Source organism: Littorina saxatilis, linkage group LG12, assembly GCF_037325665.1.
Source record: "Littorina saxatilis isolate snail1 linkage group LG12, US_GU_Lsax_2.0, whole genome shotgun sequence".
In the NCBI taxonomy this organism is placed as follows: Eukaryota; Metazoa; Mollusca; class Gastropoda; order Littorinimorpha; family Littorinidae; genus Littorina; species Littorina saxatilis.
Genome location: NC_090256.1, coordinates 81,804,010 through 81,823,734, shown reverse-complemented (window position 1 = coordinate 81,823,734; position 19,725 = coordinate 81,804,010). Strand labels below are relative to the sequence as shown.

The following is a 19,725-nucleotide window of genomic DNA, read 5'->3' as shown; positions in this document are numbered from 1 at the left end:
GAATCAAATTTTTAAAAAACAAAAAAACAAGACAATTGAATTGCTCAAAACGTAAAGAAACAGGATGATTTTGGTTCAGTAGTACTATTTGTAGACCCTTAAAGCAATACATCCACAAGGGATTCCAGTGTATCAGTGCAAATAGAAAATTTCTGATATAACTTGAAAATTAAAACAGACTGAATTGTGATAAAAAGAACCAAAATACTGAGTAGTTTTTTTTTTAGGTCTCCCTCTTCACTCAATCCCCAAACTCATATTCTGTACCGAAAAGAGCTCAAACACACACGTGGATAGACAGACACGCACACACACTTTGACATCATGTATGCTTCTCGACTCTGCTGATCCACAAAATTTTAGAAATATCGCTATCATCATTTATTTTTGGTCACCGTCTTTCCCTTTTCACAGGCAAGTTTTTTTGTGTAGCATTTCCCATAGAACCCCGATGGCTCCACGGTAGACACAATGATCAGTCCATACCAGTCATGTTATTTTCTCGAATCAATTTATAACCTTTAACCCAGGAGGGTAAATGACATGGAAGGCTTCGGGAAATCTTGAACTTTAATGTGTTAAATTCATAGCTCATAATTCAGAGGCATTCAAGCCTCCAAATTTGGAGAACCTGCACTTGTAATCATAACAAGTCTTTTAGATCCCTTTAAAGTCACGGAATGAACTCCGATGAACTGTACGAATCATAGCGTACTCTGGTACGAATGCATTTTGTTCACATGCGTCAAAGAAGGAATTATCCGTGTCAGCGGACAGGGGAGGCAACTTTGTCGTGTAATTGAAGTCCCTTGGTTGACAACCTACGCCATTTTCGCCGATCAAACAACCAAATTAATTAATTATGCTTAGGTTTGGAGCTTAATCCGTCAATTAATTTCATGATAAATGTTCTTGGGCTTGATTACAGGTACTTGGATCTAAAATAAGTCAAGTATGCCACTCGATTCTGAGCTATGAATTTAACACACTAAAGTTCAAGATTACCAGGCTTCGTGCACCATGATCAAGTCGGAAGGAGAGACCCAAATCGACAACCAGCACGGAGTTACCACTCAATCGGTGATTTCGTCTTGGAGGCAGCCATTTTTGGAAGGGGAATAACTTACTTGCTTTTATTGTCGACTCGGAGTGAGCTCCCCTCGTTTGTCGGCGATCCAGGTTTCGTGTCTTAACTGGACGAACTAGTCCTTGAGTTTGCCGAACAAGTTCACCCAGTTAAGACACAAACCATGGTTCGCGAACCTTAGTTCGGCGAACCAATGGTTCGTCTGGTTAAGAACAGCCTTAAGCCTAAAAAAAAAATATTTAAAAAAACCAGCTTGTAGATTATCTATTACATTGCAATCAAACACCAATTGTCCATATTTAATAAACATTGAAATCGCTTATCAGTGTTGTGAAAAGGGTAGCCAAACTGCCACGAAAGAATGAGAGAGAAAGAGAAAAAGAAAGAAAAAGAACAACACAGAAACAGGCAAAACAAACAAAAACTACCAAAAAATTGCCATTTGACAGACACAAATCAAACAAACAAACAAAAGAAACAAGAAGAGCAAACGCTCGATCGAGTCACTTTCGCAGTTCTGAATATTATATGAGGCATCAGATGGACAGGAAGAAATTGCTATTCACAACACAATGAGTCACGTTCACATAAAATTTGAGCCCGGTCACTTTTATAGTTTCCGAGAAAAGCCCAACGTTAAGTTGTGTGTTGCCGAACAGAAAAGGCTAGTTATCTCCCTTGTTTTTCTGATAACGTTCGTAAAAGGCTACAGATGTAAATACTTTGATGTAAAGAATAATCCTACAAAGTTTCAATCACATCCGATGAACTTTGTCAAAGATATAAAATGTCTAATTTTTCCTTTGACGCTGACCTGTGACCTTGAAAAAGGTCAAAGGTCAACGAAACCATCGTTAAAGTGTAGAGGTCATTGGAGGTCACGACTAAACAAAATATGAGCCCGATCGCTTTGATAGTTTCCGAGAAAAGTCCAACGTTAAGGTGGTGTCTACGGCCGGCCGGCCGGCCGGACAGACTAACACTGACCGATTACATAGAGTCACTTTTTCTCAAGTGACTCAAAAAGCAAGCAAAAAAAAAAAGGAGAAAAAAGAACAAAAGAAGATGGCATACAGGTGTGGTTAAGGTAACATACCCAAAAAACTTAAACTTTTTTTCCTCTAATGTGTACAAATTAAACCTACTTGACAGGGAAATAAGTGTGCGACTCGAGAGCTTTCGCTTTCATTGCGTTTTCTGCACTGGTGTTTTGTTTTGTTTTGTTTTTGTTTTGACAAATGTAATAAAAGGTTATAGGGTCGGCCCCTAAAATTAGGGTAGGTCGGGTTACCGTAACCACACCTATTTTTTATAGGCCTAATGGAGAACAAGTCGCGTAAGGCAAAATTACTACATTTGGTCAAGCTGTGGAACTCACAGAATGAAACTGAACGCACTGCATTTTTTCACAATGACTGTAGTCCGCCGCTTGTGCAAAACGGAGTGAAACTGACCAGCCTGTTCAGCGCGGTAGTGGTTTCGCTGTGCTGCATAGCACGCTTTTCTGTACCTCTCTTCGTTTTAACTTTCTGAGCGTGTTTTTAATCCAAACATATCATATCTATATGTTATTGGAATTAGGAACCGACAAGGAATAAGATAAAATTGTTTTTAAATTGATTTCGGAAATTTAATTTTGATCAAAATTTTTATATTTTTAATTTTCAGAGCTTGTTTTTAATCCAAATATAACATATTTATATGTTTTTGGAATCAGTAAATGATGTAAAATAAGATGAACGTAAATTTGGATCGTTTTATATAAAAAAAATTATTACAATTTTCAGATTTTTAATGACCAAAGTCATTAATTAATTTTTAAGCCACGAAGCTGAAATGCAATACCAAAGTCCGGCCTTCGTCGAAGATTGCTTTACAAAAATTTCAATCAATTTGATTGAAAAATGAGGGTGTGACAGTGCCGCCTCAACTTTTACAAAAAGCCGGATATGACGTCATCAAAGGTATTTATCGAAAAAATGAAAAAAAGTCCGGGGATATCATTCCCAGGAACTCTCATGTAAAATTTCATAAAGATCGGTCCAGTAGTTTGGTCTGAATCGCTCTACACACACACACGCACAGACAGACAGACAGACACACATACACCACGACCCTCGTCTCGATTCCCCCTCTATGTTAAAACATTTAGTCAAAACTTGACTAAATGTAAAAAGATGGGAGAAAGGATGGGGCTAGAGAAAGATATGACACAAGTGGGATTGTAGTATTTGAATGAAAGGAGGGGGTGGGGGGCTGGTTGGAGGGGGGGGGGGGGAAGAGAAAAAGAGTACCTGAAAGAGTGGCAGGACAGTGACCATAGCTTTTTTGTTTGTTTGCTGTTTTAATGCCCCTGTGCATGTTAACGCATCACTGACAACAAAATCTGCTTCTTTTTGCCATGTTAACCCTGCCGATATCTTTTTCAGGAATACTACTTTGCACAATAAAAGCACTGCACAAAGATTAACAATTTCTGATTTAATTTTTTACATTGCAAAATACATATGGGTCTTTACTTGACACTAAAACAGCTACAAAAGCAAGCAAGTTCAAGTTTTTAATTCATAACAGCAAAACTACTAATAATTAATAACATTAACAGGCAGAAATATCAGGGGTATTATAAATATCAGAATATAAAGGACACTTCTTAGACTTTGACAATTGCAATAATGAGTGCAGAACTTGTACCTATGGACTAACCATGCATATATTCATGCTTACTCTCATCTCTCAATGATGACAAAAAGCTATTTTCCATTATGCTATTGACCAGCAGCCATAGTGTTAGTTTGTGCACGTTTAAATAGAGACTATTTAGCATGATCAACCTGTCCTAAACGTGGATAAACCATCTTTGCATTTTGATATGTAATTTGCATATATAAACACACTTAAGAATACCCTGTTTGGGAAGTAACACTGCATTCTGGTTCCAAGGAAAGATGAGCAAGTTTCATATTTGACACGTATAATCTCACATACAACACGGAGAAAGAAACAGCTAACACACTGTTTCAGTAGTTCATATCACTCAGATCTTGTAGGCTAACAGAGAAAACAGTATTATGCTGCATTCTACTATCACTAATGAATCACTTCCCATGGCCTGAGAGATGCTCAAAATGCAGAGAAAAAATCATGGACGGCAAAGAGACATCGGAATAAAGAACACTTCAGTTTCATGAGAAAAAAATCAAAAGTATTCTAAATAACAGAATTTGTCAAAGAATATCATCCAAGAAGACAGAATAATACAGACAGTATAAAATGGTTTACTTTATCTTTCCTTTTTTCCCCTGTGCTTCATGATATGCTTTTTCAGGCAAGTGTACTTCTACATTTACTACATTTTTGGGAGTGAAAAAAGACAAATTTAGATAGAAGACACTGGTTACCACAAGCTTATCCAAAACAACTGTGTGATGGCACTACTGTGTGATAACCCAGCAAGAATTAAAATGTTCACACATCAATTAGATATTCACATGTGTAGTACATCTAGCATATTTACAGACTTGTATGTAACCATCACAGGCCGAATAAACAATTAAGTTTGAAGTGTTGAAGCAGCATATAAGGCAGGACAAACAATTACACTGCATCTTGCCTTAAACATATCATCGCAACTTTATTGCAGTGGAGAACCACAGGATGATATACATGTATTTCATCACCGAACACTTGGTGAGCAAATCCGCTTCACATTTTAAAAGCGACAACCAAAACACAGTCAAACAGTGCAAAAGTCACAATCTCATTCATTATACTTATTTTCATAAATTTCAAAATAGATAGTGTAGATTTCAAATTTTGTTTTATTTTGTGCTTTCGTTTGTTTGATTGTTTCTTTCTTTGATTTTTTTCCCTATTCTCTTTTTATTTTTATTTTTTTTATGAAGATTATCAGGGGCGGATCAGTTGCTTTGTAAGGGGGGGTGCACTTTGAATCGAAAGTGAATGTGATGGGCGCGAAGCGCCCGAATTTGCTATGAAATATTTTTGGCTCAAAGAAGCAAAATGGTGCCATTTGAACTTATAAATGGTCATAGAATCAGCTTTCCAAAATTTTTTTTTTTTGTGCTGGAGGGGGGGTGCACGTGCACCCTGTGCACCCCCCCCTCGTCCGCCCCTGATTATAACACATGGAACACTTAATCACAAGAAAGCAACATGTACATATCAAGCATGGATGAGAAAAGGTGAAAATAGACAGGATGACTCTACGCCTGAATGTAGAACACAACTTCATTATGGTCAAATCCGGTCAAACAGAGCGCCCTGCCCTGAGGGTCCACGAATCTGCCTCCAGTCAACTGAAGGTCTGACACATGCTCTGCATGTTTGTACTCAATCTGTGAAGGGAAAAAAGTAGAAAATAATTAGATGTGACACATCATTCTTATCACGCGCATTATCGAGGACGGCATGTCTGTAGCAATTGATTACGAAAGCAAAAAAAAAAAAACCACCCCAGAAAACAGGAGGAGAAAAATCAAGAATAGCAAGTCAACAACAGCGGCAGCAAAAGCAAACGAAACATGTGGATCAAGGGAAGGGATAGATCAAGGGAAGCGACTGATGCTTGCAAAAGAAAATTCTAATCTTACAAGAGGCAACGAGTTATTCCCCCTTCTTGTCAACCGTACTAAGCTTTGTACCACATTGACGAAAACTTTAAGTTTGAGAAAAGACCTCTAAATGAAATAAATATCGCGAAATAAACTGTACAATACTTAATTCCAGAGAACTGCTTGCTTTTGTTCCAGGCAAATCCCAACACATCCCACACTGTGGGATCTGTACTAAACTTGACAAACTTACATGGGGAACATTTCCTGGCTTGATCTGCCATAATCTCAAAAATGAGTCACCACCCGCAGTCAATACCTGCAATGAAAAATTCATGATAATCATTATTTCATCCAAAACAGACTACCCCCCAAAAAATTGGGGGTACAAATATATGTATATTGTGGATATAACATAATCTCAAGAATGGTCAGACTGCCTTTGAGACTATAGACTTTGGCAAACAGTGCACAAAAAACCCACTATGAATACCAAGAAATTGATGATTTAATCAATCAATTCAAAGAAATAAGAAAACAATCAATACCATAGAATGTGCAGTGAAACAGATACACACACATGTACTCATTTGAACACTCGCACATTCACACAAACACTCACTCACATGCACACACAAACACACACACACACACACTAACTCATATGAACATATGTAGTTACTCACACACACACACACACACACACACACAAACACACACTAACTCATACGAACACAGTTACTCACATGCACACACAAACACACACACACACTAACTCATACGAACATATGTAGTTACTCACACACACACACACACAAACACACAGAATGATGCTCACCAGGCCTTTTCCTGCAGCCACATCCACAGCGTTTATCGCGCGAGCGTGTGCAGTGACCTCTGCCCCCATTTTACCTGAAGCGGCGCTGAATAGTCGTAGGTGACCAGATGCATAACCAGCAACCACCACCCCTTTCCAGAGGCGTACAGAGTTGCAGGGAGATCTGAAACAATCATATTGGTACAGCATGAAAAACTGATGACAACAATAACATGCCTTTTTCAGCTGTGTGAAAAAGTGTTATTCTGCAATGCTAATTGTGGTTTTCCAACGTTTGCTTTAAATTGGAAATGTCTGGGTATTTTACCAGTTTCTATACCACTAGTCAACCAGTCAGTCCTACCGGTTTATATAACATCTTACAGTTTTCCATATCAAAATACAAGCCATTGCTACATGTACTTTGTTACACCTAAATTTGACTGGTTGTCATACTTTAAGTGCCCAGATTTAAACGATGTTCAGTATCACTCTTGACTTTAACATAAATATGCATTTGTGAAAGACTGTACTTTTGACTGCCTTAATCTTATCATGTCCATTCTTCTCCTTCATACACTGATCTCAAGCACCATAAATCTTTCATTTCATTAGCCACCATGCCTATATGGGCCAGTTCTACATACTCAGTTTATCTAAAAAGCTCTAAAGAGCTCTTTTGCAGACAATTATACACACAAATCTGAGAAAAGATTTCAAAATATTCTCTGCATTGTTGGTTTTTACTTTTTGTTGGTGGTAAAAGTAAAACATAAGTGCTTCCATTCAAATTTACTAACAACGTTTCTAATTACATCGTCAGATGAAGTGAAAACTCAAGATGTGAATGTTGTTTTTAGATACAGTACTTTTGTGGTACAGCTCTATCTTGCACACACAAACAAATCTTCACGCAATCACGTACACACAGTAAAATACGCATGACTATAGCCCTTAGAGATACACAGTATTAAAGAAAACATTGGGCCAGTGAACATACCCTGAACCAGATATGGAGGTGACCTGCTTTGCATCACTGCCGGAGAAATTCCAGATGAGAATGGTGCCCACACCATCACTACTGATGAGCGTGTTCTCCTCTGAAGTCAAGTCACATATAGGACTGCTGTGCCCTGAACACACACATAATACAGGACTGATGACGATGATCACCATAGGCATAGCATCATTTTTACAACATTCACTGAAGAAAAAATGAAAGACAAAAAGTTGATACTTCAACATCCACAAGTAGAGAGAACTTTATGTTTCCTTTGGTTTTACAATTGATAAAATTACCTGTTCGTTCAAAACACTGTAAATGTACCTTCTATCTCCCCTGTAATCACTAAACAACAATTAAAAAAACAAAAACATTATTTATATTTTACATGGCTCTGTATACATGAGTAAGTGATGCTTGTGTAATATCAATCTCTTCTAATCAATAGTCACATATATTTTGTGAGAGCTCTCAAATATAGGTAGCTTTACTAACGAAATATTCAACCACAGGGAGATAAGTAGAGGTTACATGCCGAGTCTCAGTGATTATTAAAAATAATGGTCGAAGTTGGCGGATCATGAAAAATGCGAGCTTCAGCGAGCTTTTTCATGACCGCGAACTGAGACCATTATTTTTAATAATCACTGAGACGAGGTGTGTAACCTCTTTATTCCTCCTTTCTTCAGTTATTCAAAGAAAACAGGAGTTTTTGTGCGAAAGTTTGATCGAATCCGAATCACTCAACCAGTCAACCTGCGCAGGCGATCGATTAATGCGCGGTTGTATAGTTCCGTGCAAATCATTCCATTCTGTTAACACTTCTTGTCAGTTTCCCTGTTTTAGACTAAAATCAAGTACACAGATATGCTGTTATTCTGCTGTGGCGGTAAAGGCAGATATTGTGTGTTCTGTTTATGTTTTAGTATCGTTCAGGAAAATGTTCTTTCGTCAAATGGGACTAGCAGACGAACTTTTGCACCCGTGTTCCAACGTTAATTACTGTATGAAGTTCAGTTTTCTGGGGAAAATAGTGTATGAAACCGCTTTATGTTGTTTAAATTGATGAGATGTGTGCATTTGGTTGCGTGTGATCTGTTTATAAAATGAAATATTGTTGAAAACTGACCGTCGGATTGCAGTCAGTGTTGTCGAAGAAACTGCGTTAAAAGAAGGGGAACTACTCTTGTCGGCAAGAGTATGAGTTACTTGCCTTGGGAATTTGATGGTGATGAACGGTGTGTGCACGGCAGATCTAGATTCAGATAACAACCTAACTCATGGATTTTATATGGAGATTCATGTGTTCAGGCCTGTAGTTGTTAATTTAAATGCGGTATGTTTGTATTGTTTGCTCCAGAGATGTATATTTCGTACGTATAGAGCGTTCGGAACTTTTCAGTCGCAAAAGTAGTACCAAAACAGAACAGCTTCTCAACCCATTGCACTATCGAGGATTCAGGCTGTTGCTGGCTCGTTATTTGTTTGGTTGCTGGGTCATTATCGAAAAATAACTAGCTCTACAAGTTTACAGAGGTAAAGAAGCAGAGGGGGGAATAATAACAGTATATTTGCAAATAAAGAAAACAAGGCCAACAGATTTGAAAATGTTTAAGCTATTCATACTTAGTCAGTAACACTTCACCTTTTAGTGTGTTCTGTAATGTCACATTTGTTCCCTTGGCTGGTATGTTGAAGACGAGAATTTTCCCACTCTCATTACCTGAAGACAGACCAAAAAATACAATTGTGATTATAAATTCTTCAAAATAAAAAGGTATTCTCTTTCGCCTTATAAACAGTTCGACAGCATCTGCTATTCGTCAATGCTATTTTATCCCTAGTGGCAAGGAAGGAACAAAACTTGCACCATAGCATTTCATAAAAGCCAAAATTAATCTACAGCCCCTTCACAACCCCTCCCCCTCCCCCTGTCCCAATCTCCCCCTTAACAAAAACATATTATTTTTTTTCTTTGAAGTCACAATTCATTTACACCCTCTTCAACCCCCCCCCCCTCCACCCCCTCTCTTTTGTGAACCAAATCATGTTATTTTTATTTCTTACAAGTGATACGAAATTGACAAAACTTAATCAAACTATTTAAGTTGGTGCTGATCTTACATCTCCCAGATTTGTTTTGGGCAGTTCTGAGCATTTTTTTCTTTCAGTTTTATTAAATCATGTTTCAAAACTTACCAATACAAACACAGTCTCCAACGCCCGCAATACCTCTTGCAAAATTGCTGCTTGTGCTATCTGCTAAGAAAATACGACAGAATGTTTATTTCCAAATACATGTAAAAATCCATAAACAGATATAGGCTGCCAACGTTCCAAAACTCAGAATCAAAACACAAGAATGGTAGGTAATTAGAAAGGTCTTTGATGTAGACCTGTAGACAGACTAACACTTATGAAACAAATAAAGAACTTATCTCAAGATCAAGTGGCTCGCTTGCAAAATGCCGGCGAGGTAATTTAATTTCATATACATGAAGACATGCTTAATAAACGCACAAGGGGCGGGAAAATAGCTCATTCGGTAGCGGCGCTGGCTTCAAAACCAGTTTTCGCTATTGGCGTGGGTTTGATCCTCACGTTCGGCGAGAGATTTATTTCTCAGAGTCAACTTTGTGCCGACTCTCCTCGGTGGCCGAACACCCCCAAGTGCACGCATGCGCACGATAAAGAACCCAAGTTCACAGCGAAAGTCTCAGGGCTTGGAAACATGAATACACGCAGGCAGGAAAAAGAAAAAAATATGGGTAGTGCCGTATGTATGGCAGCTCGCTTTCCCCAGGGAGAAAGCAGCCCGAATTTCCATGAGGGTAACCTCACAGGACTATATAAAATCTTATCTTATCTTATCTCTATTACAAACAAATAGATCCCTGCGCCTTGAGTCCGAGTCTGGAGATACGCGCGCGATATAAGACTTCATATAACAAACATTTCTCAGAAATTGTACAGTGTGCATTTTTCAGAAGTTTGCTCAGGGTATAATATATTGCTAGGTTATGTAAAAATATTATGATATATGAAGTCTGTTTGCCTTTGAACAAGCTAATCACACTGAAGAATGTCAGTTTACCTGTTGAGTCACTAAGTCCATGCCAGTAGATCATTGCTGATCCATCTTGCTCAAACATCTGCAATGACAGTCAAGAATGGCATGCATTGTTGTATTACTATCATATCTACTTCTATTATCTGACATTTTGTTCTGAAAAGGATTCAGATCAAACTCAGCTGCATACATGCACTATGTCAAGCTTAAAATTACTTTGATAATTAAGATTTATGTTACTGGCTTAAAGTTAAACAAGCTATTCCTCTTGTATTCTCATTCAATCGTTATCTGTAAAAACAAGAGGCGAAGCCTTTAAGGCTCACGTAAGAAATCGACAAACAGTAACACAAACTCAATCACTCCGTCACACATACACACACACACACACAGTAAGCATACCGTGCAAGAAAGCGAGTCACTAGATCTAGATCTGTCTGTCTGCATGTAGCCTACTTACAGGGACACGACTGCCAACTAGTCTCGGCCCGCTCAAAATAACAATGACCGAGACTTTCAGTAATTCCTTCGCGTGACGTCTAACCCTCTTACGTCATAATGTGACGTCTTCAAATGACGAAATGTTAAAGTTTCTACCACAGACATACACACGCACAAACAAACACACACACACACGCACAAACGCACAGACAGACAAAGTTACGATCGCATAGGCTACACTTACGTGAGCCAAAAAAAGGTCACACATTAGAAAAGTGTGACATATGTCAATCTCTCTTGACGTTATACCGTCAAAAGTTCCTGTAGTGTTTGAGAATCTGTTGCCATCTAAGGGAAGCAACTGCTACTAATGTGTTAAGTAACTAACGAGAGTTAGTTCCCTTGTTACATACACTGATCATCTTCATGGCTGACAATAAACACAGCTTGCCCCCTCAAACCATCGTTTGTCGGCTTTATCGTATACATGCATGGTGAACGTGTATCCACCTTCATCACAGACATCATATTGGCGACGAGGTAAATTATTTTACATACATATCGGCTCTACCTTGTGCAAGAACTTTGTAATTTCACTTTTCTGACTTGCCACGTGCTTCTCAACTTTCAACATGGCTGAACAGTTATCTGCACTACCTACTTATCCTTCGTTTGACTGTTCGTCTGATGGCGTGTCTATCAGATGGAGCAAGTGGATCGCAAGACTAGAGAACCTGTTCGTTGCATTCAACATTGCCAACGACCAGAGGAAGAAAGCGTTGCTGCTTACGTACGCTGGGAACGATCTGAATGACATTGTAGACTCTTTTCCAGCTGCTGATCTGACCCCTCGGGATGGTGAGACTCACTTCCAGAAACTTGTTGATCGTATCAATGAACATTTTAACCCACAGATCAACAGAGAGTATCAGGTTTTTACCTTCAGACAGCTCACGCAAACATCTGACAGTGTTGACATTTTTTATCAACAGCTGAAACGACATGCCTCTCTCTGTAACTTTGCAAACATTGAGTCTGAAATTAAATCGCAGCTGATAACCGGTTGCAAAGTGAACAAGGTGCGAGAGAAGGGCCTGAGCAACCCAGGAATAACACTGTCTGACCTCCTGCAGTATGCCCGCACATTGGAGTTGACTGCTTCTTACTCAAGAAAAATGCATGAAGACGTTGCAGTTAACCGACTCCATCGTTCAGCTACATCAAGCCAGCATCATCCTGATCGACGTCATCACCAGCCCCGCCGTAGTCAAGCCTCACACCGTCATAACCAGCCAACTGATCATTGCAAGAACTGTGGTGGTACATGGCCGCATGAGAAGGGACAGCATTCGTGCCCTGCTTTCAACAAACAGTGCCGCTCCTGTGGAAAATTCAACCACTTCTCATCCGTCTGCCGTTCCAGTCCACGCAACACGGCAAGATCAGGGACAAGTGGAAGGGGCAGTGCATCCTCTTCCTCCTCCTCCCAACAGCCTCGCTCTATCAAGCACAAGCCCAAACCTGTTCACCACGTTGAGCAACATGGTGAATGTGACAACAACGACGCTTCGTTCATCGACGACGGCAATGATGCAGACACTGAGTACGTCTTCACTGCAAACGGCAACTCGAATCAACTGCCACGCTTCAAGGTCTACCTCAACGGACAACAGACAACCTTCCTTGCTGATTCCGGAGCTACAGTCAATCTGCTATCACGGACAGATTATGAACGTCTTACACCAAAGCCAGCGCTCAGCCCGTCAAACGTGAGAATCTCTGCGTACGGCAATCAACACTCCATCCGTGCGTTTGGACAGTTTTGCGCTGAACTACACACTGACACAGCATCCTGCTCAGCCACGATATGTGTTGTTCCAGGCAATGAGAAACCCATCCTGAGCTGGTCAACCTCGCAAACACTCAAGCTGCTGACCACCGTCCACTGCATCGAGCACAAAACTCAGCAAGAGAACCAGCTTGGTAAACTCAATGATCGACAAATCAAACTCCACATCGACGAGACGGTACAGCCTGTCGCTCAGCACTACCGTCGTGTTCCCTTTCATGTCCGCAAGCATGTGGAAGAACAAATCCGAAAGGATGAAGAACTTGGTGTCATCGAGAAGGCAACTGGTCCAACACCATGGGTATCTCCTATAGTTGTGGTGCCTAAACCCAAGTCTCCAGGCAAGGTACGCGTGTGCGTCGACATGCGTTCTGCAAACAAGGCCATCAGGAGAGAACGTCATGCTACCCCAACACTTGATGAACTGAAAACCATGCTTGCAGGTGCTAAAGTTTTCAGCAAGCTTGACCTGAACCAAGGCTACAACCAGCTAGAACTAGCTGAGGAGTCGCGCTACATCACGACGTTCTCCACACATCTTGGTCTCTACAGATACCGACGCCTCTTCTTTGGTGTGAACTCCGCAAGCGAGATCTTCCAAGAAACCATCAGGCAAGTACTGTCTGGCCTCAAGGGTGTCGTAAACATCAGTGACGACATTCTCTGCTACGGTACGTCACAGCAAGACCATGACAACAACCTACGCGCTCTCATGCAGCGTCTCCGTGAGAAAGACCTCACTCTCAACACTGACAAGTGTGAGTACAACAAGAAGTCGCTTGAGTTCCTTGGTCATATCTTCGGGGAAGACGGCATCACCCCAAGCCAAGACAAGCTCAAGACCATTCTTGAACTGCCAACACCAACCAACGCATCTGAAGTAAGAAGTCTTCTCGGCATGATGAACTTCTGTGGTGCACACTTCATTCCAAACTATGCAACGCTCACCCATGAACTCCGTCTGCTGACAAAGAAGACAACACCATGGTCGTGGAATGAAAAGCATGACGCAACCCTCGGAACGCTGAAAGCAGAACTCAGCAAAGCAACGACTCTTGCTTACTTCAATCCAGGAAAACCGACAGAGATCTACACCGACGGCAGTCCTGTAGGCATCTCTGCAGTCCTGACCCAAGACAAGCGCATCATCCAGTTTGCAAGCCGAGCACTCACTCCAACAGAACAAAGATATTCACAGACAGAACGTGAAGCACTCGCCATCACATGGGCCTGTGAATATTTCCACATCTACTTGTTTGGTGCTACATTCACTGTCTACACTGACCACAAGCCTTTGGTCAGCATGTTCAACAACCCTCGTGCTCAACTCTCTGCTCGTGTTGAACGCTGGGTACTGAGAACACAGCCCTACGAAATGACTGTTCAGTACCGACCTGGTTTCGACAACCCCGCCGACTATCTGAGTCGACATCCAGTCCAACAGCATCCCAGCAGCAGAGAAGAGAAGATCGCAGAAGAGTATCTTCACTACGTTGTCGACACGTCCACTCCAAAAGCCATGACGTTAGACACAGTCATCTCAGAAACAGCGAAAGATGTCACCCTTACGGCAGTGATCAACGCAATCCTTACCAGTGACTGGGAAGCCAAAGACGACGTTGACACAAAAACTTTCAGAACGCTCTACTTGTGTCGTTCAGAACTCTCACTCAGTCACAACGCATCAGTTCTACTCAAGGGTACACGCATTGTTCTCCCAGAGTCTCTTCATCTTCAAGCTGTGAAAGTCGCTCACACTGGACATCAAGGCATCGTCAAGACAGTCGCCCTGCTTCGAGAAAAGGTTTGGTTCAGAGGAATGCAAGAGACTGTTGAGAAAGCGGTGAAAAACTGCTTAACCTGTCAAATCTCCACTCCCACACCAGCCAGAGAACCGCTGAAGATGTCTCCACTGCCCACAGCACCTTGGTCTGAACTGAGTGCTGATTTCGGAGACGCACCCAACGGAAACATTCTCCTTGTCATCACAGATGAATATTCCAGATTCACCGTTGTTGACATTTTGCAATCAACATCCAGCCGGAGTGTGATTCCACGTCTCGACAAGATCTTCGCAGAATACGGCATACCAGATGTTCTGAAGACAGACAATGGCCCACCATTCAACAGCCACGAGTTCGCGACATACGCAACACACACCGGGTTCAAGCACAGGAAGATCACCCCCCTGTGGCCCCGTGCAAATGGAGAAACGGAACGCTTTATGCGTACCATCAAGAAGACTGTCAAAGCCGCCCATGCACAACAGCTGAACTGGAAACAGGAAATGTACAAGTTTCTTCTTGACTACAGAACAACTCCACACTGCACAACTGGTGTCGCCCCTGCTACTGCCCTCTTTGGTCGCAACATCAAGAACGGACTACCACAACTCCCGCCGCAGCAGCCAGCGGACGCAAAGATGAGACAACAGGATGCCCGCGCCAAAGGCAAGATGAAGCTCTACGCAGACAACAAGAACTATGTCAAACCAAGCAACCTTCAGATTGGTGATTCTGTTCTCATCAAGGACACTTCCATTAAGAAGTCTACTCCTCCATTCAACCCAACACCCCTCACTGTTGTGTCAAAGAACGGTTCTATGATCTCTGCGTGCCGAGGAAACAAGATAATCACGCGAAACAGCAGTTTCTTCAAACGCTCCCCCAGACATCCAACTCCTTCAGAAACAAATGACGCTGAAGCTGACGCCGAAGCTGAAACTGAAGCTGTTACTCTTCCTCACACAGATGAACCAAACTCGCAACATGCACACAACAAGCAAAACCAAAACGCACAAAACACACATACTAACGTCGCACCAACTCCACGTCGTTCGCACAGGGAAAAACATTTACCTACCAAACTGCAAGATTTTGTTCTGACTTGAACGTTGAACTGACTGATGATTTGTAAAATCATTTTATTTCTGGTGCCTGTGCAGACATTTTATTTTCAAGATTTTCCATATCAAGTGCCTATTGTGTCGTTTTATTTCACATTGCTGTTTAGCATCATTTCACAGTATTTTTGGCCAACACGTAAATTCAGTTTTGTTTTGTTTTTCTTTAATGAGAAGGGAAGATAAGTACACTAATTTCTATTATCATTTGTTAGTACTTTCAAAATTCAGAAGGCTGAAGCATTACTTCATAAGATTTGGAGTGAGAACACTTTTCTTGTTGAATGTAAAGTTAAACATTTCTAGTCAGCATTACATTTCTACTTCTTGGCATCATTCTTTAATCTTCAGGAGAAGATATCATTTCTTATCATTTTGCTTGTCCAGTTATCCATTTTGTAATTTTGGATTTTACTTCTTAAAATTCAAGAAGGGGAGAGATGTAGTGTTTGAGAATCTGTTGCCATCTAAGGGAAGCAACTGCTACTAATGTGTTAAGTAACTAACGAGAGTTAGTTCCCTTGTTACATACACTGATCATCTTCATGGCTGACAATAAACACAGCTTGCCCCCTCAAACCATCGTTTGTCGGCTTTATCGTATACATGCATGGTGAACGTGTATCCACCTTCATCACAAACATCATAGTTCCCTTACCTGGATACCTCGTTGTGTTGTTAAAACCATGATACATCTAGAACTTGTCTGCACCCATTTTGCCTGTGGTAACAAAGACCGAGTCCTCAGAGTCAGATTGCACACAAAATCAACAAAATTCATGGTATAAGATCGAGGGTAGTGGCTGAAGAGGGAAGGCGAGGGGAGTTGCGGGGTGGAGAAATAAAAACAAGAAGAAAAGAACGGAAACCCTGCTAAGTAAGATCTGTAATCTTGAACGTACACATTGTAATTAAATTCAAAAGGTCACCATCCAGTCCAATATTTCATTATGTCTGAAAGTTAACTTTTATCAATGCAAAGATCTGAATCTGGTTTCCCACTATAATATAGGTGTTTGTTGTGGGATATCACAGCAGCCGATGTACTAAATTTAATTAAAAGAAGTAGGCCTACTTGAGTGATATCAATTGACAGAGATCCAAAAGTGTGCATAGTATGGACATTCCCATCGTGTCTACGCATACCTCCATGAGGAAAGGGTTTCCCTGTGTAGCCGATGGTTCTTTGCAAATAACCTGCCGGGCTGTCACGCTGGATCCATCCGTGGAAGCAGTGATAACGTTCACAGCATACTTGTGCACCACCGCATAACTAATCTGACGCTTGTCCGGCATCACAAGGATGGACAAGTTGTTGCAAAGTGCAGATGCACTCCCTTTCAAACCGATCGGTTTTTCTCGCCGATACATGGTTTTCAAACAGCAGTACAAGCACTCGAGCACAGAAAATTTGCCTGGGGTTTTCTTGTTGCCGAGTACGCCACACCAACGCATGCGCACTAAGTGACATCCGGAAAATAATCAAAATTATGTGGAAGTTCTTATTTGCAACATCGACGGAAGAAGCCACTAAGATAACTGTTTCTTGGTATTGCTGTTATCAGTCGTATTGTATTTATTAGATAAGTGCAATTCTTTTAATTTTTTTGATTTTCGTTTGTAAAATAGATGACAAGCATCGGAAAATAAGAAGCACTTGTTTGCGAATTTGTCATTTTTAGAATTTTAAGATCATAGAAAATATGGATCGGCTTATGAAGTAAAAGGTCATTATTGCAACGTCTGAATTCTCAGGCAAACTTGTCTCGTTTTTACATTTAGTCAAGTTTTGACTAAATGTTTTAACATAGACGGTAAATCAAGACGAGGGTCGTGGTGTATGTGTGTGTGTGTGTGTGTGTGTGTGTGTGTGTGTGTGTGTGTGTGTGTGTGTGTGTGTGTGTGTCTGTCTCTGTGTGTGTGTAGAGCGATTCAGACTAAACTATACTGGACCGATCTTCATGAAATTTGACATGAGAGTTCCTGGGAATGATATCCCCGGACGTTTTTTTCTTTTTTTCGATAAATGTCTTTGATGACGTCATATCCGGCTTTTTGTAAAAGTTGATGCGGCACTGTCACACCTTCATTTCTCAATCAAATTGATTGAAATTTTGGCCAAGCAATCTTCGACGAAGGCCGGACTTCGGTATTGCATTTCAGTTTGGTGGCTTAAAAATTAATTAATGACTTTGGTCATTAAAAATTTGAAAATTGTAAAAAAAAAAACCGATCCAAATTGACGTTCACCTTATTCTTCATCTTTTTCTGATTCCAAAAACATATAAATATGTTATATTTGGATTAAAAACAAGCTCTGAAAATTAAAAATATAAAAATTATGATCAAAATTAAATTTCCGAAATCGTTTTAAAAACTATTTCATCTTATTCCTTGTCGGTTCCTGATTCCAAAAACATATAGATATGATATGTTTGGATTAAAAACACGCTCAGAAAGTTAAAACGAAGAGAGGTACAGTAAAGCGTGCTATGAAGCACAGCGCAACCGCTTCCGGCGCGCCAAACAGGCTCGTCACTTTCACTGCCTTTTGCACTAGCGGCGGACTACGTTCATTTTCATTCTCTGAGTTCCACAGCTTGACTAAATGTAGTAATTTCGCCTTACGCGACTTGTTCTTCTTTCTGTTACTGAGAAAAATATCACCTAAATCGTGTGACCATAATGTAAAATATATTGACATTAGTATTTGTCAACACACACTCTGCGAGAAAAGAAAACCCACAAATAATCTCCCCCTCCCCTCCCCCCCCCCCCCGCGAAAAAAAACCCAACCCCAACCCCACAACAACAAAAAACAACCCAAAAAAAAACCAACAACAACAGAATAAAACAAAATAACAACAACAACAACAAACAAACACACAAACACTGATTAATGCTAACAGGGACACTACGGCAGTTCATCTGTTATTATTGCAAAAAAATGTGGCAATGAGAACACATCGATTTTTGTAGTTGTTTTTGTTTATAAAAATAATTCTAATAATGCATTTTTAACATTCATTTTGTTTACGTGCGTACGTTTGTTTTTCCCCCCCTCCCCCCCCTTTTTTTTTTTTCCTCTGTCCCCCCCCCCCCCTTTTATGAATGTGTATCACTTTTAGTCTAGTATGCCTGTGCCCATGACATCATCCAACCACTTCTCTCCCCTTTCATTCATTTCCGTTCCTAGAGTTCCTTCCCTTTTATGCGTGTTTCCCCTCCATTTTCTTTCAAACCTTGTTCGTTCCGTGTTGCGTCTGCTTTTTGTTGTCTTTTGTGTTCTTGTTTTTCCTGATGAAGCTTCCATAAGCGAAAATTCGTACGGTCTTGTCTCGTTCTTGTTCTGGTTCTGGTTCTGGTATAGTACGTCGCAGGAGCCAAGTTGGCTATATATGCGACGGGACTGGTGGGCGCAGCGGCCTAAAAAGAGGAGGAGGGAGGAGGGAGGTTTCCTACGGCAGTAGAAAAGGCTTTTGCTGATGTGCAGCCTATCACCTCCTCGCTTAGATGGTTCCACTCCTGAGCTGTCTTTACAAAAAATGAGTGTCTGAACTTGTATTGGTGAGTACAGTATTCCTTTGTTTTTTAACTTCGATTTTCAAGTTTGTCTGTATAAACTGCCCAGATTTATAAACGGCAAGCAGAAATCCTAAAACAAATAGACTGCTAACCTCCCAATATCCATATGATAATATAAAACACACAAAAAGTTTAGGTATTGAAACGTTTAATTTTTGACAAAACGTAACATTCATAAGTAAGACCATGTGGGCTGTGTATCATTCAGTTTTGTCAAAAAGTTAAACATCACAATAACTAAACTTTCTAGTTTTCTTATGTAATTTTATTTATTATACAGCAAACACAGGTATTGGAGAGGTTTTATAGCTCATGTGGCTCTATTGTAAACAATCGCTTTCCCGAAAAACACGAACCGGTGGATAGAACGACAGTAATAAAACACGCTATGCCGTGG

At 40.5% G+C, this 19,725-nt stretch overlaps 1 protein-coding gene across 2 annotated transcripts; it reads right to left on the bottom strand.

The window, feature by feature from the left end:
* Positions 1–344: 344 nt before the first annotated feature.
* LOC138982925 (WD repeat-containing protein 54-like) lies at positions 345–17,488 on the bottom strand. Of its 2 annotated transcripts, none has more exons than XM_070356322.1 (9): positions 16,890–17,488; positions 16,402–16,464; positions 10,576–10,633; positions 9,681–9,740; positions 9,127–9,204; positions 7,479–7,611; positions 6,500–6,662; positions 5,915–5,980; positions 345–5,445 (listed from the first exon to the last, which is right to left on the bottom strand). In XM_070356322.1, exons 1-9 carry the CDS (start codon positions 17,196–17,198, stop codon positions 5,314–5,316), a joined length of 1,062 nt encoding a protein of 353 aa, XP_070212423.1. In that variant the 5' UTR covers positions 17,199–17,488; the 3' UTR covers positions 345–5,313. The 2 variants fall into 2 exon arrangements, with proteins under 2 accessions (XP_070212423.1, XP_070212421.1); XM_070356320.1 differs by having other exon boundaries at positions 9,681–9,743; positions 16,890–17,487.
* Between the last annotated feature and the right edge of the window lie 2,237 nt (positions 17,489–19,725).

Coding starts and splice junctions, on each gene's coding strand:
- LOC138982925 (XM_070356320.1), bottom strand. CDS start 17,198: ATGCGTTGGTGTGGCGTACTCGGCAACAAGAAAACCCCAGGCAAATTT. Junction 10,634..16,401: donor CAACACAACGAGGTATCCAG/GTAAGGGAACTA, acceptor CTGTCATTGCAG/ATGTTTGAGCAAGATGGATC. Junction 9,205..9,680: donor TGGAGACTGTGTTTGTATTG/GTAAGTTTTGAA, acceptor GTCTGTCTTCAG/GTAATGAGAGTGGGAAAATT.